Genomic DNA, 26,228 nt, shown 5'->3' with positions numbered 1-26,228 from the left:
GGCGAAACCACTTATCCAGGGGACCTCAGCGCTGGCCCCCTCCATCCTGTGGTCTGATGACGTGAAAGGAGGGACTGACATTGCCGGAGTCAGAAGGCAGGGGCAGGAACCGGTGGTTAGGGACACAGGATGTTGGGGTCAACCCCCTCCTGCCTCCACGCAGTGTGGCCTGGGGCAAGTGACTCAACCTCTCTGTTTTCTCATCTGAAAAGGAGAATGGTGATCACCTCCAACTTAGAGGTGATTGAGGGTGAGATGAGTCGTGTGTGTGAAGAGCTTTGCCCGGAGCCCAGCACCCACCGAGCGAGCCCTGTGTTGCTCTTGTTGGGATTATTATTTCTGGAAGGGATGGCCTTTGCTCTGGGCCTTAAAGTGGGAGAGGCCGGGGGTCTGGAGGCAGTGAAAGCTGAGGGAAGCGTTTCTGCAGGGCACCAGCAACCCCTGCTGACCCGGCTCTGCGTCTGAGGGGTGAGACGGGGCTGGGCAGCCCCAAGGGCCTCTCCCCCAGCCCTGCCCACCTCTGAGGCCAGCACCTCCCACCCCAGGACCCTGGAGCCAGTGACTTGTCCAAGGGCACCCAGGAGTGTTCAGGGGTGAGGGCTCTTGGGACAGGGCTGTAGGTCCTCCTGCTGCCTGCTGGGCCCTGGGCCCCTTTCCCAGCCCTGCCTGGCCACTCAACCTCCCACCCCACCTGCTGCTCATGTCACCTCGCTTCTAACCCTTCTCTCACTTCCTTCCAGCCTTACACGCCTCTGGGAACGAGGTACCCAGAGGGGAATGCAGTGGCCCAGGTACGAATGTGGCCAGCTGGCCGTCGGGGGCGGGGGTAGGGCCTGACCAGGGCGGGGGGCATCCCAAGGGGGCCTTTCTCTATGAGGGGCCCCACCTCTGTGAGCACGCCTCTGCCTGTGAGCACCACCATTTGTGCTGCCGCCACCTCTGTGCCCCCTCCTCCGTGCAGTGTCTGTTCCCCACGCCGTTCCCAGGCTCAGTTGTGCAGATTAGTGTGCTGGCTTGACTGCTTGGTTGATTTTTCATTAGTGTGTTCACCTGCGACGCTTACCCAGTTTGATTTCCCCAACAGGAAGTGTGGAGGAGGGGGGTTTCGGATGTGCCCATTTTGTAGAAAATGGGGAAAATTGAAACCCAGGAAGTGACGGGAGCGGTTGTTAAGCCCAAAGAGCCAGGCCTGCCTGGAGCTGAGGTCCCCTCTCCCTTCACCTGTACACACGTTCAGTCATTCGATCGATACGTATTGTGCCCCTGCTGTGTACCAGCCCTGTGGGAAATGGCTGGGGGTTGCAGTCGGTGTGGACCCTTTCCCCGTGGGCTCCTTCGAGTTCACTGGCCCCATTTTATGTCATCGTGTTATGATGACAGCAGGGGTGATACGACAGCAGACAGTTACCAGGTGTCACCCTGTGCTGTCACAGCCCCTGTGGGGTGGGAACTGTTCTCCCCACCCTACAGATGGGGAAAGCAAGGCTGGGAGGCCACCGGTGTTACCACGGCCAGGCCACCAGCCGGGGCAGAGCCAGGGTTTGCAGCCCAGATGAGAAAAAGGAGACCCCAAAACAAAGGCCTGCAGTCCTGGCCGCCCCCAGCCTGACTCTGTGGGGTGCGGGCCGCCCACCCTGGGGGTTGGAAGTTAACAGGTTGCTGGGCTCCAGGGTCAGCAGGTGGAGAGGGCGGCCAGAGGAGGACAGGGCACTGGGAGGGGCTGGCGGGGGCGCTGCCCAGGCGTGTGGGAGCCTTAGGGCTGCGTGGTGTCAAGCGATGGGGTCGCAGCGCCCTGAGCTCCTGCCTGGAGCCAGGGCGTGCAGTCGGGGCTGTCGGGGGGCCGTGGGGAGGGCCGGGCCTGCCTCCACCCTGAGCCCCCGGCACCGCTCACTCCGTCTTCACTGTCCCCGCACAGCCACTGTCAACAACAGCTCCGACACCGAGAGCATCCCGTCGCCCCGCACCGAGGCCGCCAAGGACACTGCGCAGAGCGGGCCCAAGCCCCCGCCCACCCCGGGCGCCGATGCGCCACCTCCTGAGCCCCCCAGCCCGCCTCCTGAGGACGCCCCGGCCCCCAGCGAGCCCGCCCCGGCCCCCGAAGCCGCCTGCCCACCCACGACCCCGCCGGCGCCTGCCTCACCCGCCGCGGCCCCTGCTGTGGTGCCCAAGGAGGAGAAGGAGGAAGAGGCCGCAGCCGCCCCCCCGGCTGAAGAGGGAGAGGAGCAGAAGCCCCCTGCGGCCCAAGAGCTGGCAGCCGACGTGGGCAAGACAGAGGAGCCCGGCGAGGCGGCCCCCTCGGAGCCCATCAAGAGCGAGCGCGAGGAGGAGGCCGCCGAGGAGGGGCCCGACAAGGCCAAGGGGGGCGCGGAGGCCGCAGCCGAGGCCACGCCCGAGGGGGCGCCCAAGGTGGAGAAGAAGGAGGGCGGCGGCCCTGGGGGCAAAGGCCCCGCGGCCAAGGGCTCGAGCGCCCCCCAGGACAGCGACTCCAGCGCCACCTGCAGTGCCGACGAGGTCGACGAGCCCGAGGGCGGCGACAAGAACAGGTGAGTGCGCTGCCCGGCCGGCGGCTTCGTCGTCTCCCTCCGTACACGCTTACTGATCGCCTGGCCGGCTGGCGGCCTCCTCATCTCCCTCCGTAAACACTCACTGATCGCCACCTGTGTACCGAGGCGGCAGCGCACGAGGCCACTTCCACGCCTGCCCTCGGAGGGAGGGGCGGCCGCCACTGAGTGGTCCAGACGCAGGAGTTCCGTGGTGGGAGAGGGCAGCGTCGGGGGCTTGGTCCCCCCCAGCGGTGGCCTCTGAGCTGAGCCCGGACGGGGAAGGAGGAGCCACAGGGAGGGCCAGGGGACGGCGTGCTGGGCGGCGTGGGTTAGCGTCCAGAGCCGCCGCCGCAGAGGACCGCCCCCCAGTCGGAGCGTCGGCAGGGCCGTGCCTCGCGAAGGCTCCTTCCTGCCTCGGTGGCGCCGGCGGTTCTTGGCTCGTAGACGCATCGCTCCGTGGTCCCGTGACGTTCTCCCTGTGCGTCTGTGTGCCCTGATTGCCCTTGTGCTCTAAGGACACCAGTCCACTGGATGAGGGTCCCCCCTAAGGACCTCATCTTAACTTGGTCACACCTGCAAAGAGCCTGTTTCCAAAGACGTTCACGTTCACAGGTACTTGGCTGTTTGGACGTGAACGTATTGTGGGGGACGCAAGTCTCCCCCGGGGAGGAGAGTGGGAACAGCAAGTGCAAAAGCCCCGGGGTGGGGCTGAGCCTGCGTGATCCAGGCCCTGAGTGGCGGAGCGGGGCGGGGGGTGGGGGGGCAGCTTGGAAAGAGGCAGGGTCAGCAGACCAGCCCACCTCGTGCAACCCTTCTGGCTGGGTGGGCGGCTGCATTTTGCCCTCAGAGGGAGAGAGCCTGAGAGAGTTGGGGTATGTCTGCCTCAGTGTGTTGGGAGGGGGCGGGGGGTTAACGGGGGCCACAGGGGCACAGGGATACGTACGGGTTGGAAGGCAGCAGCAGCTGTGTCCCAGGGGCCTGTGAGGCTGGTGGCGGTGGACACGGGGGAAAGTGGCAGATCCCGGGATCCTTGCTGGTTCCTCTTCTGCCCGCGGAGGGTCCCCGAGACCCCCGACGAGAAGCAAAGCTCGTAGACCCCACTTAGGGCCAAACGTGGGCAGCGGAGGGCAGAGCTGCGGAGATCCGCTCCGGCTCACGTCTGGGCGGCTTGAAGAATTCAGCGAGGCAGGCCGGCCAGTTTTATTTTGACTGAAAACAGTGCAGTCTGTTTTCTCTCCTCTCACGTCTCTCGGAAAAGTTCTGGGCGGCACGAGAGGGAGGAAAATCTGACTTTCAAACCCGACCTGTTCCCCAGGAGCCGTTTCCTCTGCCCCACAGTTCACCTCGGGGCGTGCGAAAACGGCAACTTCTAGAACGTTTCGTATGAAACGAGGACTTACTTGGTCAGAGCTCTCTGGGTCCCCACGTGGTCCACAAAAGCCAGTGAGCCACGTCGTCCTCTGCCTCCTGCGTCCGGGGGTTCCTGGCGGGACCCTCACCCCGCTTGTGTGGCCCTTTGATAAGCAAAGGCCTGGACAACAGGTTTCTGAGGGCGCAGAGGCCCTGAGCTTCCTGCCCAGAGGGCGCAGCTTGGGAAACAGTGCTCGTGGCGGCTCGGTCTGCCCGGGAGGGCCCTGGGCCAGGGTCTGGCCACTCGGCTCACTCTTTGCGCCTGGGTAATGGGGTCAGGGCGGGCGGCTCCCCACCCCACTCCTGCTGGCCGCGGGGACAGAGTCATGGAGACACATGTTTCTGCTCTTAGTGGGGAGAGCGCTGAGCTCATGGGACAGCCACGCTGATAAGCGGCCTCCCGGAGTCTGTGTTTCGGGTGCACATGGCCTGACGGGCTGGACGGCTCGGCCGCTTGGCCTGGGTCCCGACAGCCCGCCCGCACCTCTCGGGCCAGGCCTGAAGCCCCGCAGCCTACTTTCAGCTGCCCCCCGCCCCAGCCCCACCCAGGGACGTGTCCTTCCCTCCCCGAGCTGGGTCTGGCTTCCATCCACTCTTCCTGCCTGAGCGGCCAGCATTCGATCCCTCGGGAGCAGGGGCCCAGGGCTGGGAGTCAGGACACCTGGTTTGTCACGCCCTCTGTGACCGAGGCCATTCCCCCGGCCCCAGGGTGAGGCTGGACTCAGGCCAGCCTCCTGACCTCTTCCCTCCCGGGCCACAGCCACACAGGGCCGGGCAGGCGCCGGAGGACGCAGGCGAGATGCGTCAGAGCGCGCCCTGGCAGCCAGCGCCTCCCGGGAGGGCCGGCGGGATGGGTGGGCCCCCAGGCGACCCCCGGTCCTGGCCTCCTGCCCACAGCCCTCCCTCCCGCCTGGCAGCCCCGGCGCAGTGAACTGGGCGTCCCTGGACAGACTCAAGATGCATCTCGTTCTGGCCCGTGCCCGGACGACTTGGGGAGGGAAGATCATATCCTGCTTTCACTCTCCCTCACTCTCTGCCAGGCGGCTCCACCTGGGAGTCTTCTTGGCCCACAGCCAGAGACACTGGCTTTGATTGCAGAGCCTTGAGCTTGGCGGGCCCCGCCTGTTCCACTTCCCAGAGAAGGTGCCTGGGCACTTGCCGGCAGGGCTGGGCCTTCTGAAAGTCCCTTCTCTGGACCTCAGCGTTTTCACGTATAAGATGGGTGTGGGTATTCCGGCTTACGGGCTTCTTGTCAGGATAATGGAGTTACGAGCCAGCCTGGCACTTCGGAGCTGCCCTCCTTTGCAGCCGCTTCAGGCTGCCCGCAAAGGTCACTCCAGGAGGAGGCTGGAAGGTGGCTTCTTCTGCTGAGCCCCTGGAACTTTGAAAGAATGTAACAGCAATTTCTCCTCTATTTCTTTATTCCATAAATGATTAACTGGGCACCAGTGTGTGCCATTCTGGGCTCAAGGGGTGCCGGGAACAGGACAGATGAGGTCCTGGCTCCAGGGAGCTTACATTTTAGTGAGAGCGACTAGTACGGAACTGGAACAGTAATGGAATAAAGGGAATGCTCGTGTGATAAGTGGATGATGGAGGGATTGGGGGTGGGGGCAGCGGGAGGGGCAGTCAGGGAGGCCTGTCTGAGGAGGTGACATTGAAGGATGATCAGAACACGTAGTGTGAGACATGGAGGGAAAGCCAGCAGTGGGAACAGCCAGTTCAAAGGTCCTGTGGCCACATGAGCTTATGTTCAGTAGACAGCAAAGAGGCCTGTGGCTGAGTGTGGAGCAAGTGAAGGGAAGAGGGGAAGGCAGGAGAGGAGCCCACAGAGGTGGGCAGGGACCTGGCCCGACCTGGCTCCACAGGGCCCCAGGGGTCGAGGTAAGGAGTGCACTTTTATCCTGGGAGCACAGGGGAGTAATATGACTTTGTCTGTGTGGACACCTATCCCAGCCCAGCGATAACGAGAAGCTGGGGAAAGGGGGCTCAGCAGAGAGGGGGCTACTGCTGCAGGACCCAGAGTCCCCTGGGGCCCCTCCCCTCCCCCAGCCCTGGTCTTCCAGGGTGGGAAGAAAAACCACAGGAATGGGAAGGTGCCCGAGCCGCTCAGCGCCAGGTGCCGTTCTCGGGGCTTCCTGTGTTCCACCCACAGGACAGTCCTCGGAGGGAGCCACTGTTCTCATACCCATTTTACGGATGAGGGGAAACTGGGTGAGGCACAGCTGGTTAAGTCATACGGCCAAAGGTGGGATTTGAACTGGGAGCCAGAGCCCTGAATACGGGGTGGTGGGCGGGACCCTGGCTGCTCTCGGCCAAGTTGCTGGCTTCCCCCGCCTGTCCCGGGTCATGTGCACAGTGCCAGGCTCCGAGAGCCCCTACCCTGCCCAGGCCTCCAGGGAGGAAAATAAAAGCCCTGTCTTCCAAGAAGACAAAGGAAAGAGAACAGAGGGAGGGCGCTGCCACGAGGAGGGCCCTGGAGGTGGTGCTCGCCCACCGTGGACGTGGGATGAGGGGGTTGGGGGCCACGTGAGCACCAGGCATCTTCCTGCTCCCCAGTGGGGGGGAGCTCAGGACCCTTGGGCTTGTTGAGGACCTGAATCCAGACCGTTGTTCTTGGATGCCGCCCTCTTTTTTTTTTTTTTTTTTTGAGGTACGCGGGCCTCTCACTGTTGTGGCCTCTCCCGTTGCGGAGCACAGGCTCCGGACGCGCAGGCTCAGCGGCCATGGCTCACGGGCCCAGCCGCTCCGCGGCACGTGGGATCTTCCCGGACCGGGGCACGAACCCGTGTCCCCTGCATCGGCAGGCGGACTCTCAACCACTGAGCCACCGGGGGAGCCCCGGATGCTGCCCTCTTTACCGTGAGCTGTCAGGCTGTCATCTCGTCAACTGTGAAGTGCTGTGCCCATGGCCGCAGTCCCCACTGAGCTCCTGCCTTGCTGGGTGAGGGTTAGGGGGGACTCAGGAAATCCTGAGGGGTCTGGACCTCTGTGCTCGTACCCACCCCCCCAGCTGGTGCCTGCTGAGAGCATTCGAGGGGCAACCCCTGCCCCCTCCAATCTGACTGCCCCTTGTCTGGACGAGAAGCCACCGGGAAACTGAGGCAGGACACAGGTCTGAGTAGGAGGTCCTAGTTCGCTGACAGAGTGAGACACAGACACTTTGCTTATTTTATATGTATTATAAAAGCATATTTTGTGTCCCTATAAAATTATATTTACAAAAATATGGAAGTTTATATTTTAACTTTAAAATCTGCATTTTAGAGTAATTTATACAGCAAATAATAGTATAACAGTATTACTTTATTGTTTGTAGAAACAGTACAGTTACTATAACGAACCCTTGATTTCATGGCTGGCAAGTAGTATGTTCTTTATGTTTTCCTTGTCACAGCTTTATTGAGACATAATTCACGAACCACACAGTTCAGCCATTGAAGTGTGCAGCTCAGGGCTCTTAGTACATTCACAGAGTTGTGTAACCATCACCACTGCTTAATTCCAGAACGTTTTCACTGCCCCCAAAAAGAAACCCCAGACCATTAGCAGTCATTCCTCGTCCCCCACCTGCAGCCCCCGGTCCGCTAATCTCTCTTCTCTGTCTGTGTCCATGGACTTGCCTCTTCTGGGAGTTTCATAGAAATGGAACCATGCCGTGTGTGGCCTTTTGCAACTGGCTTCTTGCACTCAGCGTCGTGTCTGAGGTTCATCCATGTTGTAGCCTGTGTCAGCACTTCACTCATTTATGGCTGAATAATATTCCGTTGTGTGTGTGTATATATATATATATATCACATTTTGTTTATCCATTCATCTGTTTTTGGCCATTTGGGTTGTTTCCTCCTTTTGGCTCTTGTGAATAGTGGCTGCTGTGATCTTGTGTGAACGAGTGTTTGTGTGGGTATATGTTTTCGTTCTCTCGAGTATATGCCCAGCAGTGGAATTGCCGGACCCTATGGTGACTCTGTGTCACCTTTTGAGGAACTGCCAGTGTTTTCCAAAGTGGCTGCAGTATATTCCTTTTAAACTTAAGTCTACAGATGCAAGTTGGTTTAAACGGACATTGGTAATTTGTTGCGACGGGCGTGTGGGGCGGTGTTTGGTGACAGTTGAAGCTGGAGGTGGGGAATGCAAGATGGGTGATAACATCAGTTCTCAGACCTGGTCAGGGTGCCTTGGCCCGAGGGTGGTGGGCAAAACGGGGCTGGGCCTGAGTCCGGGGGAGCAAGGACGGGCAGCCACAGCAGGAGAGGCTTCAGGTGGTCCTCGGAGCGCGACAGGGTCTGGAGAGGTCGAGAGAGGTGAGGACGGCAGTGGGGGTGAGCCAGGTCGGGAGGACCGTGGAGACCAGCTGAGCACAGAGAAGTCAGGCCGACCTCTGCACCCGGCGCCACCTGCATGCCATGGGCAGCGCCAGTGGGCGTCGCCGAGACTGACTCCGCTCAGCTGAGTATGTGGCAGATGCGGCCGGGGGTTAGCGCCCTCGGGACTGGCTTGTCACAGGTTGTGGTCCCGGTCACAGGCCATGGTCTCACTGCAGAGAGCAGAGGGCACATCACCCGTCTGTCCTGCTCCATCTGCAGGAAGCAGCCGTGTTCTGCTCTTTGCTGGGTGTCCAGCAGCCAGCACTGGGTGGCGTGAGCTGCGTCCTGGTGGTCATGGATGTTACCTGGAAGGCAGTGGCTGTGCTTACAGTCTGCATGTGGCATCAGCCAGGATGGTCACGGTGCACACCAAGGGCTGTACCAACAGGACCCTCTGGCTTTGGGGGCCTGGCCTTCGTTGTGCCCTCTGGCTGAATCCAGCCCGCAGCCAATGCCTTTGTGTGTCCTGTTTGATCATCTAGCCAGCTCCGGCGCCCTGCAAGCAGACATTGGATTCTGGGTCTCCAACCACACACCCCAAGCACAACACCAGGCCTGCTGTGTATTCAGCAAGTGCGGGTCACAGGAGGCAACCGAGAGCTGGGCCGGAGCCAGGCAGCCCCGGTGGGTGGGTGAGGGGTTCTGAGGCTGCAGCAGACCCAGCTCCTGGCCTAGAGACTCTCATTCCAGCTGGGGAGGCAGACGGGGATTGTGGCAGGACACTGTGGTCAGTGCTGGCGAGTTCTGGAAATCCCTGAAGACTTCCTGAAGGAGGTGACACCCGTGAGCAGCTCTGGAGCCACACCCCAGGGCAGGCTTCGCTCCGGTGTCCCAGACACTGCACCTCTACACTGGGGTGACCCTGTCGCTGGCATCCCACCGTGTTTCAGCCCCCCCACTCCGCCACCCCCCCGACACACACACCATGCACCCTGTGCAGGTGCGCTGCCCCATTCTGCATGTCAGCATCAGACAGACGTGACCTTGCTTTAGAGGACGAGGCACCTGCAGGCCCTGCTGAGCACCACAGCCCCACTTAGGGCTGCTGGGCGGGCCGTATACACGCTGACCAGCCCCTCCATGCAGAGCCTGTACCTCCCGCTTTAGCGCCTCAGCAAACGGTGTGCAGGCGAGATCCCCAGTGTCTCAGGTTGCATTTGGGCTGAGTGGGGGGCTCCCCAATTCTGGTCTCCAATAAGCAAGGTCCTCTCAGTGCCTGAGCCTCTCCTATCTGGGTGACGGATATTCTCCCTGAACCTCCCAAGCTCCCCAAGCCTTAAGCTGGTTGATTCTTGGCCTTTCTGGCAGCTTCCAAAGGGCCGAGCGTGGTGTGGGCCCTGAGTGTGGGTTTCTCTGGGGCTTTCCTTGCCTTGGGCTGTCTCAGGAGTGTTTGATCCTGGCTGGGCCTCTGGGCCGGGGTGGGAGGGGTCTTGGCCCCTTGTGAGGCCTGCATGGACCAGAGGAAGGAGGGAGGGAGGAGACCCCACCGTGACCCCAGGCTCCTGGGCCCCGTGATCCTGGACCTTCGCCTCTCTCTGGCAGCCCCTCCGGCCCCGTCATCCAGGCTGGAGCCAGGAGGCCGGGAGCCCGTGGGCCTGACGCTGGTCTCCCCCGCAGGCTCCTGTCGCCACGGCCCAGCCTCCTCACTGCGACCAGCGACGCCAGGACCAACGCCTCACCCCAGAAGCCGCTGGACCTGAAGCAGCTGAAGCAGCGGGCGGCCGCCATCCCCCCGATTGTGAGTCCCGGGCCCCTGCGACCTCCACCTCCTGTTGGGGGGACGGTAGACCTGGCCGGGCAGGCGGGGCCCCGGCACCTGCAGCCTGGCTCTGCCCGCGTCTCCCGTTCCCTGGGGAAAGCCCCATGGAGACAGGCGCGGAGGCTGGGGGACTGGCGAGGTGTCCGCCCTGGCCTCTCTCCCCACCCCGCCCGCCGACAGTTCTCCAGGGGCGCCCAGACCTCGCAGAAAGCTCCCCCAGCCCTCTGTCACGGCTCCTCGGAGCGGAGGGCGGCGCCCCGCAGTTACCAAGAGGCCCTTCGCTGGGGGAAGGAGGGGAGCTGGAAGATTCTTCCCCAGGCCCGGCAGGAGGACCCTCAGAGGTGCCCCTTACTCGTGATGGCTCAGTCGTGGCCAAAGCCGTCCCTCTCCGAGGAGGTGGGCCGGGCCTTCAAATGCATCTGGGGGCTCTGGTCTGGAAGGCTCTGAGCCGAGCAGGGCTTTCCGAGTGAGGGGCACGAGGTGCGCCAAGCCACGCTGTCCACTCCCCGAGGCCGGGTCCACTCCCATTGGTCAGTCCCGATCCCTCTGAGACCCCGAGCGATTTGGGGAAGGGGGAGGGGGCCGGTGGGGAGGGTAACGGGGGCTCCCCCATCCACGGCCGGGCAGCTGGGATGGGCGGGCACACCCCCTACACTCTGCGCAAAGCCCTACCCTCCTGGCCCTCAAGCCGCGTGCCCTTGGGCACGTCGCTGCCTCCCCCTGGGCCTCAGTTTCCAGGCTGGTCCCACGCAGGGGGCCTGGAGGGCTTTCCCTGATCTCTGTGACCTGTGGACGGACGGGCTGTGAAGATGCTCACTCCTCCCGGCTTCCCTCAGCAGGTCACCAAAGCCCACGAGCCCCCCCGGGAGGACGCGGTGCCCCCCGTTCCTCCGCCACCGCAGCACGTGCAGCCGGAGAGCGACAGCCCCCAGCAGCCCAGCAGCAGCCCTCGGGGCAAAAGCAGGAGCCCTGTGCCCCCTGCTGAGAAGGAGGGTAAGTGTGTGCCAGGGGCCCAGGGAGTACGGGGGAGGGGGGCAGGTGGGTGGGCGTAAGGGCCTTTGTGTGTGCGGAGCAGCTCCTGCAGACTCCAGGGCCGCAGTGGCCCGACAGGCCAAGTAAATGAGCGCAACATGGTGGGGCGAGGCAGTGGGGGGTGAGCACCGGGGCAGTTGGAGACTCCTGTTCTTTCTAAAGTGGGTGCATGTTGGCCTCAGTCGAGAGTCACCATGTGGTAAGACAGGCCTGGGGTGGTTCTTCCCGAGAAGCTAGAAATCCATCTTTTCGTGTGAAATCTTCGAATTTCTCAACATTGGCAACTTCTCAAAATTTTCAAAAGCACTGTGCGTGTACGAAAACAACGTCTAGGGCTCAGTTTCTGGTTCCATGTGATTCAGTCCACACATGAGCTTCTAAACCATGAGGCTCAGCTCCGGCTGGCAGCCACTCTGGGGCCTGGGCAGGAAGCACTGCCCCCCTCCAGCTTTCACCCTGACCTTCTTCCCGGCCGAGGTCACTGGGTTCACTGGGGAGCCAGTGAGGTGATTCCCCGAGCAGCTGCGTTGCAGCAACTGCCGGGCGGGCTTTGTTGTCACCATGTGAAGTGCGAGGTCTGGAGGCAGGTGGGGCGTGGCTTCTCGTTCTCTGGATCTTCTGTCTCTGCCCCCCCGCCAACCGGACCCAAGAAGTCTCAAGCCTGTGCCCCAAAGGGACACCCGTCCCAGACCAGCCTGGCACGTCTCAGGCACTGGGGGCTGACCCCCCAGAGGCTGCCCCCACGCTGGGCTAGCCCAGGCTCTTCTGCAGGCTGCTCTAGGGGTCTGAGGGCAGCAGGACCCCAGGCCATCCTCCCTGACCGACGCAGCCCAGGGACAGGTGTGGGCAGCCAGGGCCACCTGCGTGCCCACCCCCGGCAGCCTCTGGCACGGCATCCCGCCTTCTCTAGAAAGCCAGGTGGCCCTCGGCCGTGGGCCTCCCTGAGGGCGGTACCGTGTGCCGGAGGACAGGGCAGGGCTGTCCCTGAAGGAGGCCAGCTCCACAATTCACAGTGACAGGGCCTGCCAGACACTCCCCCGCTGATCAGCCCGCCCTGCCAGCCGCCTTCACCTGCTGCAAGAAGTCTCGGATGCCACCCACACGGGCGGGCATGCATCCTGGCTGGCACACAGGCCAGCTTGTGGCCACGGGGGCCAGGACGTTGGTTGGACACCCACGATCGCCAAGCACCGTGCCAGGCAGCGGGGGTTCGGCAGTGGGCAGGACGAAGTCCCTGCTCCGAGGAGTTGCTGCTTTTGCAAGAGGACGTTAAACAGGGGGACACGTAAGGAGGCAAGATGACCTTAGGCTGGTTCATGCAGCGAAAGAGACGAAACAGAATGAGTGATGAGGGGCTCAGGGAAGGGTCTCCGTGAAGAGGAGAAGGCAGTCGTGGGAAGATCGGGGGGAAGGGCGTTCAGGCATAGGGAACGGCACGTGCAAAGGCCCTGGGGTGGGAACAAGCTTGGTGTGTTGGCGGAGCTGCCGGGAGGTCGTGGTGGCTGGGGAGGGGGTAGGATAGGAGGTGGGATAGGGAGATGGGGGACCAGATTGTGTAGGGCCTCGTAGGCCATGGTACTGTGGGGATTTTGTCTTGGGTGCAGAAAAAGCCTTTGCTGGAGGAATTTTAAGGGTGTGTGTGTGTGTGTGTGTGTGTGTGTGTGTGTGTGTGTGTGTGTGTAGGGGACTGGGGAGAGGTCAGGCAATCTGATTTTTATTTTAGAAGGATCTCTTCTCTCTCTGCCTCTCCAGCCATTGTTGAGGAGAAAGGGCGGCAGGGAGTTGTGGGCAGATGCAAGAGGCCACGCTGCTTTTCCCGGCCAGCGATGGTGGCAGCCTGGACTGTGCGGGTGACCATGAAGGGGGGCATTGGGACTTTGTTTCAGAGGCAAACATTGGGACCTGCTGATGAACCCGAGTGTGGGGTTGGAAGCAGAACGTCTGCCTCTTCCTGGGACCCTGCCAGCCACCCACGCTGGGACCGGGACTCCCCATGGTGGGGCTGGGGTTCGCTGGACGAGAGTGTAGCGTGAGATGTGGGGTCTGGCTCTGGAAGGACATTCCAGGGCTGGGGCACCAGCCCAGGGCGGATAGCTGCGTGGCAGTGTCAGGGGCCCAAACAGCCTTGGCCGGCGCCAGGTCTGAGCCGGGCTGGGCCGTACTTGAGTGGCTGGACACCACACGGGGCCAGGCAGGGCCCGCTGGGATGGGTCACAGGCCCTGTCCTGGGAGAAGGTGAGCCAGCACCTGTGCTTTCTGAGCCTGGCATCCGGCCTGTTGGCACGGCGGAGGGCCGCGCCGTTTCCTGGAATCGCTCCGCACAGGAGCCGGGGCACCTGGCGTCAGGCGCCACGGCCTGCCTTGCAGCTAGCACCCGTACACACATGCATGAACTTGACACCTCGCGCGACCGACCTCTCTGGTCTCTCAGGAGCCTCCCCTGCCGCCTGGCTCCTGTGTGGAGCTGCTCCGCCCGCCCACCCCTCGGGCTCCCTGGGCCCAGCCGGAGGAACAGGTTGTCTCTCCAAGCTCTCGGCCGCCGGCCCATCCTGGCCCGGCCCCAGATTTCCCTTCCAGCACCGGAGGCCACCCCCCACCCCGCCCCTGCCCCCTCCCACGGCAGCCGGAGCTGAGCTGCAGAGAGCGGCCCAGGCACGCGCGCGCGCAGCTGGACGAGCGAGGCCCAGGGCGCGCACGTAATTTCCGGGCCGGGTGCAGGCCCTGGGTGGGGTGGGGGTGGGGGCGCCCCCACTGGGGGTTGGTTGAGCATGAGAATCCCCACCCCGGGTTACTCCCCACATCTGCGGCCCCTCCTGCGGGCTCCCCACGTCAGCAGGCGCACAGGTCCGGGGGGGAGCTCAGTCTCCCAGGAGAGGAGCGGAGGGAGTGCAGCACACACGCCTCCACCCCACCTGCTGTGCCCACGGCAGGCGGCTCTCATGCTGCCAGCGCTCTCCTGCTCGCCTTGCTGCGTCTTCAGAGCCTCCCCCTGTCATCTGGAGGTGGCCCGAGGGATGACACCTGCCTGCCATTCCCATCCCAGGCCCGGCATTCCCACGTTGTAACCAGCTGGCTACTCCCCTGCCCCCCCCGCCCCCCGTACCCCGCCCTCGCCACCATCGGTCCTCTAGCCTGACATCAATTCTCAAGGAAGAGGTTTGGCGCTTAGGACCGATTTCAGCAGAGTGGGTGGCCAGCGGGAGAACACCGTGAAGACAGCCTGGCCTTTGGCCGGGTCTGCGCTGTGTCCCCAGGCCTGAGAATCCAGGGCCAATCGTTGCTGCCCTTCCTGTGGTCAGTGTGTGTGGCAAAGGTGAAGGTTACAGCCTGCAGCCCATCTCCCTGGGCTCAGAGCTCCCCTTGCTGGCTGTGGGCCTTTGACCAGGTGACTTCACCTCTCTGAGCCTTCGTGTTCCCATCTGCAAATTGGGGATAATCCTCGTCCGTTCCCTGAAGGGTGTTGCGAGGATAACCGAGTCAGTCCACGCAGAGCACTTAGTTGGAGCCCCCGTGGGAGGGCTCCCTCCGCCGTCTGCAGCGTCCGGGAGGTTCAGTGGTCAGTTCCTGACTTGGCCAAATATTTGCTGGTGACCTTAGATAAGTCCGTCGATGTGTCCGTACTCCGGTCCCTCTCAGCACACTGGGCCCGGCCGCTCTCTTTCTCCCGAGCCTGCAAGGAGGCTCGTTGAGTTCACGCTTTCGAAACGCCCAGCCCAGCCCCTGGACGTGGGACACGCTCGGCGCATGGGCTGACGTGTGTGCGCCGTCATCCCGGGCATCCGGGCCATAGCTGTGCTGGCGGGAGCACATGTACGCGGATCACGGCAAACCGTTCCGACCGCCTTCGTCATCTGAAGAGGTCAGCGAGCCTCTTCTGGAAAGGGCCAGATAGTAAATATTTTAGGTTTTGTGGGCCAGACAGACGGTCTCTGTCGCAACTCCTCAGCTCTGCTGCAGATGATAAATAGACGGGTGGACGTTCCAGCACAAGTGTACACACAGAATCGGGCAGTGGGCAGGCCCCGTGCCACCATCTGCCGCCCCCTGGTTTGGAGGTTTGTCCAGGCCCCTTGCTGACCCGGTGCCGGGCAAGTGCCTGTGGGATTCCAGCGCTGGAATCAGGGGCCGCCGAGAAGCCCAGCCCAAGCCTGAGGCACATCCGTGCTTGACAGGACATCACAGGAGTCAGCGTGGTGCCCGGTCTGCAGACTTGGGGGGCTCCATCACTGTTGGCCAGGGCCTTCCCCTGGCCGAGGCTGGCGCTGCAAGGCACAGGGGGGCTTGTTTGAGCAGGGCAGCCAGGGCTGGGGGCCTGAGGGCTGGCCGAGTGTGGCTGACTGCCTGCCTTGCCCCTCAGCAGAGAAGCCCGTGTTCTTCCCGGCCTTTGCGGCTGAGGGCCAGAAGCTGCCCACGGATCCCTCGTGTTGGACGTCAGGCCTGCCCTTCCCCGTGCCCCCTCGCGAGGTGATCAAGGCCTCTCCGCACGCCCCTGACCCCTTGGCCTTCTCCTACGCCCCGCCTGGTGAGTAGTTCACCCGAGCCTGGCCTCCTTGCCGAGTCAGCCAGCGTGCAGTCATTGGGCGCCAGCTGTGTGCACTGACTCGGAACTGCACGCAGAAGGACCTTAGGGTCCTGGCGGGAGGGATGGTCTGGTCAGTGAAGGGGAAGGGGGCTCCGCTGAGACGTGAGAAATCTACAGGATTGCAATTGAAGCACCTGGGGCTGGGGATACCTAAGAGGTGCTTGAGCCGGTTAGGGGCAGGCTGAGAGTGGGAGCTCTGTCTTCCACCATGGACTTGAGGTAGACAACGGGCAGGTGGAGAGAAAAGCGTGAGGAGGGGGGGGCCTGCTTTGATCTACAAATACAGTCAGGCTGGATTCGAGACCCTTCCTGGGCTCTCCAGCCCTGCCAGGCCCCACCAGCAATGAAAGGGGCATAGCCAGGGGCCAGTAAGGGCTGTGATGTCAGCAAAGGCCGTCCTCAGCAGAGCTGATCCTGCAGGATGAGTGGCCAAAAGAGCCAGGAGAAGAACAGGGAAAGACATGCCAGGCAGGGGGAACAGCATGTGCAAAGGTCCGGAGGCAGGGGAGAGCAGGCGAAGCTCGAGACACTGAGTCAGGCTGTCACGGCAGAAGCTTGGGGCCCAGGGAGCCTGGGGAGGCTGTAAGCGCCAGGTCAGGTGAACCTGAAAGCTGTGTCAGAGGCTAAGGCCTTACCCTGGGGGAGCAGTGGGGAGCCATAGGAGGTTCATAGCAGGGGAGGATATGAACTAGTGGACTTTGCAAAAAGATCCCTTTGGTTCCTGTGAGAGAAGTGGACTGTTGGAGAGCAACAGGGGAACGGGGAGACCAGTTAAGGAGTCTGGGGGAGAGTTGAGGGGCTTGGCCCAGGGCCTGGGAGGGGGGAGGCGTGGAGGGAGACTTCCCTGGGGTAGTGGTGTCTGAACCAAGGATGCAGACGGCTCATCAGGCAGAGACGGGTGGAGCAGTGGGGGCACGTATGGACGGGCACCCGCCTGGGCAGGACAGGGACGAGGTGGGGAGTGGCCTGGGGGCTCTGCCTCTGACCGCTCCTGGGGCCCTGTGATGGACAGATATGTGCCCTGCAGGTCACCCGCTGCCCCTGGGCCTCCATGACAGCGCCCGGCCCGTCCTACCACGCCCACCCACCATCTCCAACCCGCCGCCCCTCATCTCCTCCACCAAGCACCCCAGCGTCCTTGAGAGGCAAACGGGTGCCCTCTCCCAGGTGAGGTGGGAGGGGCGGCCCCCCAGAAGCACCTGTGCAACCGGGTCCCGGAGAACGCCCCTTCCTCTTTCTGGGGTTTGGTCCCTCCATCTGGAAAGCCGGGGTGGGGGTGATCCCTGGGACGGATGGTGTCGGGGTGGGGGTCGGGCACCCAGGGGGCTGGGTCCAAGCTGGCTGTGCCTGACCCAGGCATCAGGACCTTGGGAGGTCACTCCACGGGGCATTCAAGAGCATGGGCTCTGCGATCAGACTGTGTGGCCTTCGGCAAGTTACTTAACCTCTCTGTGCCTCAGTTTCCCTTCTGTGCAACAGAAAGTCGCAGGCACTAGACACACAGCCCTGGCACGTGGTGAGCCTCGGTCCACCTGCCCCTCACCTCTCTGACCTGCCCCCCTGTGGCGCAGGGCGGGGGCAAGGCGTATGCTTTGCTCAGGCGCTGTGGGTACCATTTCCTTTAAACCAGGTCGTGATGACCGCCACACGGGTGAGGGCACTGAGGCCCAGGAGAGGCAGTGACTCGTTCACAGTTGCTCAGAGGGGCAGCAGGGCCGGAACTGAGGCCCCAGGCCTTGGACCGGGTGTGATCCTGAGGTTCCCCTCCTCTTGGGCCCTCATAAAAGCGGGTTGAGGCCCTGGTTGAGGCCTCTGTGACCCCACGGCCTCTGCTCCCACAGGGAATGTCTGTGCAGCTCCACGTCCCGTACTCAGAGCATGCCAAGGCCCCCGTGGGCCCCATCACCATGGGGCTGCCGCTCACCATGGACCCCAAGAAGCTGGGTAAGGATGTAGGGCCCCCCAACCTCGATGGCCCAGGCTTGGCTCCCACTGTTTGCGTTGGGGGCTTGAGGGAGGGCAGTTCACCCTAAGGGACTCTGGCCCGCCCGTGGTGGGGAGGTCCCTCAGCCCCTGGACAGGGCAGGGAGGCGGCCGTCCTTCTGAATCCCTGCCCAGAGGCTCGGCTCACTGCTCTCGCCCCTCTCCAGCGCCCTTCAGCGGAGTGAAGCAGGAACAGCTGTCCCCACGGGGCCAGGCTGGGCCACCGGAGAGCCTGGGGGTGCCTGCGGCTCAGGAGACGTCCGTGCTGAGAGGTGAGGGCGTGCGAGCTAGGCTCACCCCCGGCGGCTGCCCCTCCATCCCTGGGAGGGTCGAGGCAGGAATGGGACCCTTTATCCAAAACCTGCTAAGAAGCTTCAGCTCCCAGAGGGTCCAGCAGCCTCTCTTCGCAGTTGTCTACTTCGCCATTTAGGGGCGGGGGACCCTCTGCGCTGAGACACCGGAGGTGGGGGGGACCTGCAGGTCTCGGGGGCTCTGGGACTGGGGCCTGGGGAGGGGCTGCAGACACCCCTTCAGCCCGTGTCTCATGTCTTCCAGGGACGTCTCTGGGCTCGGTTCCAGGAGGGAGCATCACCAAGGGCATCCCCAGCGCGCGGGTGCCTTCCGAGAGCCCCATCACGTACCGCGGCTCCATCACCCATGTAGGTGTCCTGGGGCCGTGGCATGAGGGACCAGGGTGGCGCTAGCAGGCAGTGTCTCCAGACGCGGCCCTGCCTGTGGACAAAACAGTGGGCAACCCGCCCTTCCCCCCAGCGTCTCTGCTCAGCGTCTGCCTCAGTAGATGGGGTGGCTTCGTGGGGGTGCCCACCCAGCTCTGGGAGCCTGGGAGCCAGGCATTTTAGGTGCTGAGCAGAACACAAAACTCAAGGGCCCCAAGGAGCTGGGAGGGTAGCAGAAGGAAGCAGACAGGTAAAAACGGAGCAGGTGATTTCAGAGTAGCCAGTGCTTTGTGTTGAGTAAAACACTGCGATTGAGAATGGCTGGGGCCGCCGAGGCCGCAGAGACAGGTGAGCCGGGGAGACCTCTCAGAGGTGTGAGCCCTGCGGGAATCTCAGGGATCGGCATTCCGGGCCCAGGGAACGGCACGCGCAAAGGCGGAGAGGTGGAGGGTCCCTGGTGTGGGCCAGGTCCAGCAAGTGTCCGCGGTGCCTGGAGCAGCGAGCAGGAGGCGTTCGGGTCAGCAAAGTTTTGGGGGCCGGTGAGGGAGTCTGCACATCCCCCGCCTTCAAGGGGGTGAGTGGACAGACGCTCCTGCAGCTCAGCTGAGCCCGCCCACACCACCGGGGCTCCCGCTGTGCTGCCGTAACCCTCGCTTTTGTGACTTCAGTCCTGGATGACAGAGGTTTCCTCTGGTGCCAGCCTTGGCCTCGTGGTGTTGACAGGCTGACGGCTGGAGTTGGCATCCTGGCCACGTCCAGCTCCGCAGAAAGTGTGGGATCGGCTGGTGACATCTGTCCCATCCAAGGGTTTGCAGAGGGACCACTCTGCCCCTCCGGTGTCAGGACTGGGGGTTCAGAACTGAGCTTGGGGGTCCTAGTGTACACAGGGCCTGTTTAACCCTCTCCTTCCTCCCTGGCTGGTGGACCACAGAGGGCGGTCCCCCCACTTCCTGGGGTCCTTAGCTCCTAGGGCTTTCTTTTCCTTCCCTTCCACCCGCTCCAGACAAGATGGTTTACATTAGCACAGAATCCAGGTCAGCCCATTTTACAGATGAGAAGACCGAAGCCCAGAGATTAAACCCAAGGTCGTGTAGCCAGGAAGCAGTGGACCCAGTGTTTTGTGCCAGCTGTGCCAGAGGAAGGGGAGCCTGGACACACACACACACACACACACACACACACACACACACGCATGTGCAACCCCCCCCCCCCAACACACACACACACGCACGTGAATGGTGGAACTTCAGGCCACAGGCTCCATAGGAAGGTGTCTTTGGCTCCAGGGGCCGCAGATCACACCACAGAGGAGAGCCCCTGGTGCTTCATGTTTCTCTAAAACCTGTTGGTCTTGAAATCATGAGCTTAAGAAGGCAGCTGCGCAGGTACCTGGGGCCACAGCCGGGCCGCAGACACTCAAGTCCCAGCCCCACCACATGCTGACTCAGGCAGGGGATCGACGCTCCCCGACTCAGTCTTCCCTTTGCTAGAAGTGTCTCTTGCTGAGTCATCGTCACAGAGGTGTCAGGGATTAAAGGCTCCCGGGCATCCGTCGGCCTCCAGTTTCAGGTGGCCGCGACCCAAGCCGTGTGGGTCACTCACAGCCTTGCGATTGTTTCTGGCAGCTGCCAGATGTGTGCGGGTCAGGCTTCCCCACAGCCTCACTCCCAGGTGATGAAATCACACACAGGCTCACACACACACACAAACTCAGGAGCACACGGATACACACACATACACAAACTCACACACACACAGACTTACAGTGGGTGGGCTTCTATCCGCTGCCCCTGGAGGAGCCTTTCCTGCTGGGATGTTGCCGGCTCCCCGGCCGTGTGCTCTCCTGATGAGAGCACTGTCTGTGTGCTCTATCTGTCACCCAGACTAAAGCCCGTTTATTCTGCACTGTTTGCGCACAAGCCTTCTGAAGTGTGGCCACGGGGTCCCATCTAGGGCGTCTGCTTTGAGACGTCGGGAGACCCGTCCGGATTCAGGGCGTCTTGCGTTTCCCTTGCTCGCAGACCCGGATCTGGGATGGAAGCCCGGGGAGCCAGTCGCCGCCCTTACCCCACAGAAGGATGTTTCTTGGCAGAGAAGCTCCCGGGGGAGACTCAGAGCGCACCAGCCTAGGGCTTGGCACACAGTTGGAGCTGCATGTCTCAGTCAGCCCTTGGAATCGTAGAAAGAGACGAAAGACGTCTTGACTGGGGACAGCTTGTCTGTGACGGGTGCCTTTGAGAATCGTATACAGAGACTGTCTCCGTTTTGTAGATGTACAGGCTGAGGCTCAGAGAGGCAAAGTGACTCGACAAAGGTCACACAGCAACTTGTTGGTAAAGCTGCCGTTTGCCCTCCAGCAGTCTGACTCCAGATCCATATTCTGAGCCCCCACTCGTGTTCGTGGAAGTCGCCCAAGGCGGGACACTACCCCACGTGGCTGTCTTCTCTCTGCCTGAATACAACCCCCAACAGGGAGCTCACTCCCTCTAAGGCACTGGTTTCTTGATCAGGGGCCATTTTGCCTCCCAGGGGACACTGGGCAATGTCTAGGGACATTTGTGATTGTCACATCTAGGGGGGAGCAGATTGGGGGTCACATGCACTACCGGCATCTAGTGGGTAGAGCCCCAGGGGAGGGCTGCTGAATGTCCTACGGTGCCCAGGTTGGCCCCCACCTCAAAGAATCATCTGGCCCTCAGGTCACAGTGCCGAGGTTGAGAAACCCTGGGTTAGAGCTAAGATTTCTGGTGTCCTGCCCTGATCTGAGTCCCCATTCTGGTTTGGGGAATGACATGTGGTCACAGGCACGTGGCTGACATCCCAGCGTCCAGGCTCTGAGAAAGTAAAATGCATGTAGTACAGGTTGCAACACAGACTCCAGGGCCAGACTGCCCGGGTGCCAGTCCCGGCTCTGCCCCTCGTTAGCCAGGGGACCCTGGGCGAGGCCACCTTGCCTCTTGGCGCCTCAGTTTCCCCATCTGAGCTAGGCACGATAGTACCTGACTGAGGGTGGTTTCCAGGGTTAAATGAGTCGATGTAGAGAAAGTGATCAGCACTTATTATTAATGTCACTGATGCTTTGTTCTGCGTGATTGTGTTCCGGCGGGCTCTGCCCTTTTGAAGCAGTACATGCATGAACACGTGTGCACTGGCGGACACACATGTGCCTGTGTGTGGATTTGGAAGGTGCACATGTACGCGTGCTGGGTCGTGTCTGGCGAGCGTGGGGGTCCCCGGCCGGAGCCCGCGGGCACTCACCCCCTCCGCACCCCCAGGGCACTCCAGCCGACGTCCTGTACAAGGGCACCATCACCAGGATCATCGGTGAGGACAGCCCAAGCCGCCTGGACCGCAGCCGGGAGGACGGCCTGCCCAAGGGCCACGTCATCTACGAGGGCAAGAAGGGCCACGTGCTGTCCTACGAGGGTGAGTCCCGTCGTCCGTCGACGGCTGTCAGGAGCTGGTGGGCGGGCAGGGGCTGGCCCGGCCCTCCCATCCTTGGGCATCTTTTTTTTTTTTTTTTTTGTGGTACGCGGGCCTCTCACTGCCGTGGCCTCTCCCGTTGCGGAGCACAGGCTCCGGACACGCAGGCTCAGCGGCCATGGCTCACGGGCCCAGCCGCTCCGCGGCACGCGGGATCCTCCCGGACCGGGGCACGAACCCGCGTCCCCTGCATCGGCAGGCGGACTCCCAACCACTGCGCCACCAGGGAAACCCCCTCGGGCATCTTTGATGCCCGGGAAGGACCCTCTAGGTGAGAGGACCAGTGGTGACCTGGAGGTGGTTGGTCATGTGGTCACTTGGTGTTTACTGGGGGCCGCCCATATGCTGGGGGCCCAGGGGATGAAGCCCCCTCAGAGAGCTCTCAGGACACCCGCCCAGGATGCAAATGGGATGTTACCTTGTTAATCTTGAGTCTTGGAAACCTGCCCACATCCAGTGTGGCTTGCCCACCAAACCCCAGACTTTGGTGTTTCTGGAGTTGGTCAGGAGAGAAGGGTCCAGAAAACATGGTTGGGGTTAAAGGGCAGCCAGATGTCTTCAGAAAACGAATCTAGGGGAGTGTGTTACCCTCCTGTCAGCTTCGTGTGGTTGAGAGCCAGGGGGTGAAGGAGTGTCTTCCCATTTTACGGATGTGGGAGCTGAGGTGCAGTGATGTCCAGTAGTCCTTCTGTGTGTCCACCCTCCTGGCCCCTCAAGAGAAACGGAGGCCTGGGACTTGGGGGGCAGGGGCGGGCGTGTTTGGCCCATTGAGGTGGGTTCACAGGGAGGCAAGGCTGGGGTGACACCAGGAGAGGGGGTGACCTCCCCACCCCTGCAGGTATGTAAGCCAGCAGCAGGTAAGGATTGGCTTTAGCTGTCTCCATCTCTGCCCGGTTCTTTACAATTTAGGAAGCAAACTTGTGGCCAGCCTTGCTAGACGTGTAGTAGGGGAACAGGCCCAGGCAGCAGAAGCCCAGGCTCACTCCCCCAGGCCTCTGGCCCAGCGCTCCTGGCAAACGCCATGCTCTCTAATTGACACCACGTGGGTGGCAGGAAGGGGCGATGACCAGAGTGACGCGCCACCCCCTTGAGCCCTGGGCCCCCCCAGTGCCCCTCACTCCTCTCACCCTCTCTGGTTCCCCAACCAGGGAGCCCCGCCTGGAAGGAGTTAAGGAAGTAAAGGGCTGGGATGGGAATTTCCTGGCAGCCTCGGGCACCCAGGGGCGTGGAGATAAAAGCTGCTAATGGGCGCCCCTCTCAGCAGCTGGCAGCTGTAGGGCTACAAACTGCTTCTTCTCTGGCGGCGGTGGGCGCGTTTTCCTCTCCCTCCGCCTCCGCCTGGCCCGACTGCCCTCCCGCCCCCCAGGTCCTGGGAAGCAGAGGTGGTACCGTGGGGCTTAGGCACTTGCCTCTCTCTGCTGCCAAGTGGTGGAGACAGTCTTGGGGACAGGGTGTCAGCTGCGTCTTCTGTGCCAACCTCGGTACCCGACTGAGGGCCCTGGGGGATGGTCAGGGGCCCTGGAAGGGCAGACGGAGAGGCTGGCAGTCGAGGTGTTGTGAGCAGAGCCCTGGGTGGCATCTCAGCTCCGGCCTCCAGATCAGTTCTTGAGCCCCTACAGGCCTTAAGTTTGTCATCTGCAGAATGGGTGTAAATCAAGGCTTTCAATTTCTCACGTGCTTCCTGGGAACAGCGAGGGCCGCAGGCCGGATGGAAGGCAGTAGGGGCCGGGGAGGACCCGGAGAGTAATGGCTGTGTCTACAGGGCCCCCGCCTCTGTCCTCCGATAGCTGACTGTCGCCCTGTCACGAGTGTGAGCTCGCTGGCCAGACTTCTGATCTCTCTGTTTCCATCTGAAATCTCTCAGTGTTTAAACGTCAGCAATTCATTTTGAGCAAAAAGGAGCAGCACCGCGGTCTATCCGCTGGCCGCCAGCTTGCAGCCCCTGGAGCAGCTCATGCCCTGAGGATCCCGTGGGTCACGATCGGAAATCCTGGGAGAGCGAGCGTGCCCTTTATCCCAAGGGGCAGGCACGGGGCTCTCGGGAACTTGCTTCTGATACCCCGGGGCTCAGCCATCCTTGGAAGGAGAGGCCCACTCGAGGAGCCCCCAGCCTGATGGGCGAGACGGAGGCTTGGCCTCCTCCGGGCTTGCCTCCTGGCTGCTCAGGCCCTTGGCCTGTCGGGGGCCCGCGTGCCAGCCTGAGGAGCTCGCCCTTTGGGCTCAGCCTGGCTTGGCGAGGCCGCCTCTGCTGTGGACACTCCTCGTCCCCTCCCTCCCCCCCGGCAGACACACACTCTCCCCACGTGGACACCAATGCACATAGTTTATTCCATGTGGCCTCTTTGTTCTCAGTGGCCAGGTGTGCACACACACAGAGACCCACGGTGACGCACACAAATGGTTGTGGTAACCCTGCATGTTCACACTCGGCTGGTGCATCTTTGCTCCCGTGCACGTGGTTACACATGTTCACGTCACACGTCGGCTCCCACGAGTGGCCGTGTTTGTGCAGAGTCACACACCCGCGCGTGGTCAAAGGCACACACCTCCCTGCCAGCAGAACCGCAGGCTGTTGCCTCCTGCCCACTGGGCCCGGCCGGTTTGCTGGTACTGGGCCCAGTGCACACAGGTGCTCTGGGGCTGCCCCTCATCGTGAGGTCGGTCTGGTTTCCAGGTGGCATGTCCGTGTCCCAGTGCTCCAAGGAGGACGGCAGGAGCAGCTCAGGACCTCCCCACGAGACGGCCGCCCCCAAGCGCACCTATGACATGATGGAGGGCCGTGTCAGCAGGGCCATCTCCTCAGCCAGCATCGAAGGTGTGTGCCCTGCCCAGCTCCCTACTCCAGGGGGCACAGAAGGGCCAGGGGAGGGCCTAGGACCTGCCCCAGGGGCTTCCCTACTTGCTGGGTGATGGCAGGAAAGGAAGAGAATTTCTCTTTCTCAGCTCCCCCGGAGGGAGGAGATGGGATGGTTGGCCCTACTTTACAGGTAGGAAAACTGAGGCAGGGTTTTTCTGAAGCTCCACCTGGAGGTAGCACAGGGCCCGAGAAGTGGTCCTATGCCGCCATCACTATCATCGTGGGGACTGACCCTAAGTGGCTGGAGGGGCCCGCTGCTGGGAGGGGGCTCTGGAGACCCCGGCTCGTCACTGCCAAGGCCGGCTCGGGGAGCCACGGGGTGATGCTCTTGCTCTCCCCCTCCCAGGTCTCATGGGCCGCGCCATCCCGCCTGAGCGACACAGCCCCCACCATCTCAAAGAACAGCACCACGTCCGAGGTTCCATCACGCAAGGTACCCTGCCCTCTGCTCCCCAGGTGTCCCCACGTGCCCGGCCACCACGCCTTCGTGGCAGCTACAACAAGCCCTTGGGTTTACAGTCAGGGTGGGTGGGGGAGGGAAGGCATACCAGAGTGCCATGGGTGCCCAGGTATGTGGAAAGGCATGTAACACACGTGTACATGACAGGTATGTGTGCAGGTTGAAAGGCAGAGCAAGGCATTCCTTATGTATTTGAAAACAAAAAGAGAAGCAAGATACTACCCATCACCCTCAACTCTGTGGATGTCATTTATTCAGCATCTGCTGTACTCTGCGCTTGGTGCTACCCAAGTGCTCTCTGTATCTTATGGAACAGACTCCAAGAGGAAGATACAGTTGGTGGGAGGATCAAAGAGGTCAGATACCCTGCCCGGGTTCTCCTGGCTGGTCAGTGGCAAACCAGCTACTGAGAGCCCCATTCTATGCATCTTATCTATGTTATCTCACTGAATGTTCATGACTTGGTGAGGGGTTTCAGTTACTACTCCCATTCTATATGTGAAGAAATTGAGGCTCAGAGAGGGCAAGTCATGTGCTCAAGGTCACACAGCAAGTGAGGGCTTGAACCCAGGTAGTCTGGCTCCAGAATCTGCCAGCATGGAGGCCCCAGGTTAGGATGGGTGAGGTGGGGTGCAGGTGCAAGGGTCAACGCCCCGTCCTCCCCGGCAGGGATCCCACGATCCTACGTGGAGGCCCAGGAAGACTACCAGCGTCGGGAGGCCAAGCTCCTGAAGCGTGAGGGCACGCCGCCCCCGCCCCCCCCGCCCCCGCGGGACCTGGCCGAGGCCTACAAGGCCCGGCCCTTGGAGGCCCTGGGCCCCCTGAAGCTGAAGCCGGCCCACGAGGGCCTGGTGGCGACAGTGAAGGAGGCCGGCCGCTCCATCCATGAGATTCCACGGGAGGAGCTGCGGCGCACGCCTGACCTGCCCCTGGCCCCGCGGCCGCTCAAGGAGGGCTCCATCACGCAGGTACGGGCGCGGGGCTGGGCGGCTGGGCCAAGATCGGGGCTGCGGGTGCTGATGGGCACCGCTCTGGCCCCTACAAATGGGGAAACTGAGGCCCAGACTCGTGGAGT

The 26,228-nt window shown here is 62.3% G+C and overlaps 1 protein-coding gene across 1 annotated transcript in view; it reads left to right on the top strand.

The window, feature by feature from the left end:
* NCOR2 (nuclear receptor corepressor 2) overlaps positions 1-26,228 on the top strand; it is a 222,054-nt gene that overhangs the window by 176,210 nt on the left and 19,616 nt on the right. The window contains exons 21-33 of the mRNA XM_082853706.1: positions 741-791; positions 1,916-2,543; positions 9,938-10,058; positions 10,919-11,072; positions 15,469-15,633; positions 16,721-16,860; positions 17,535-17,637; positions 17,844-17,948; positions 18,232-18,335; positions 21,629-21,779; positions 24,511-24,651; positions 25,040-25,126; positions 25,823-26,121. Coding sequence (XP_082709832.1) covers positions 741-791; positions 1,916-2,543; positions 9,938-10,058; positions 10,919-11,072; positions 15,469-15,633; positions 16,721-16,860; positions 17,535-17,637; positions 17,844-17,948; positions 18,232-18,335; positions 21,629-21,779; positions 24,511-24,651; positions 25,040-25,126; positions 25,823-26,121 — 2,249 coding nt within the window. The remainder of the gene's footprint in view (positions 1-740; positions 792-1,915; positions 2,544-9,937; positions 10,059-10,918; positions 11,073-15,468; positions 15,634-16,720; positions 16,861-17,534; positions 17,638-17,843; positions 17,949-18,231; positions 18,336-21,628; positions 21,780-24,510; positions 24,652-25,039; positions 25,127-25,822; positions 26,122-26,228) is intronic.

The sequence above is a fragment of the Leucopleurus acutus genome (genome assembly GCF_964270905.1).
Source record: "Leucopleurus acutus genome assembly, chromosome: 13".
Classification (NCBI taxonomy): domain Eukaryota; kingdom Metazoa; phylum Chordata; class Mammalia; order Artiodactyla; family Delphinidae; genus Leucopleurus; species Leucopleurus acutus.
Note: the sequence above shows the minus strand (reverse complement) of the source record. Positions and strands in the feature narration are given on the sequence as shown.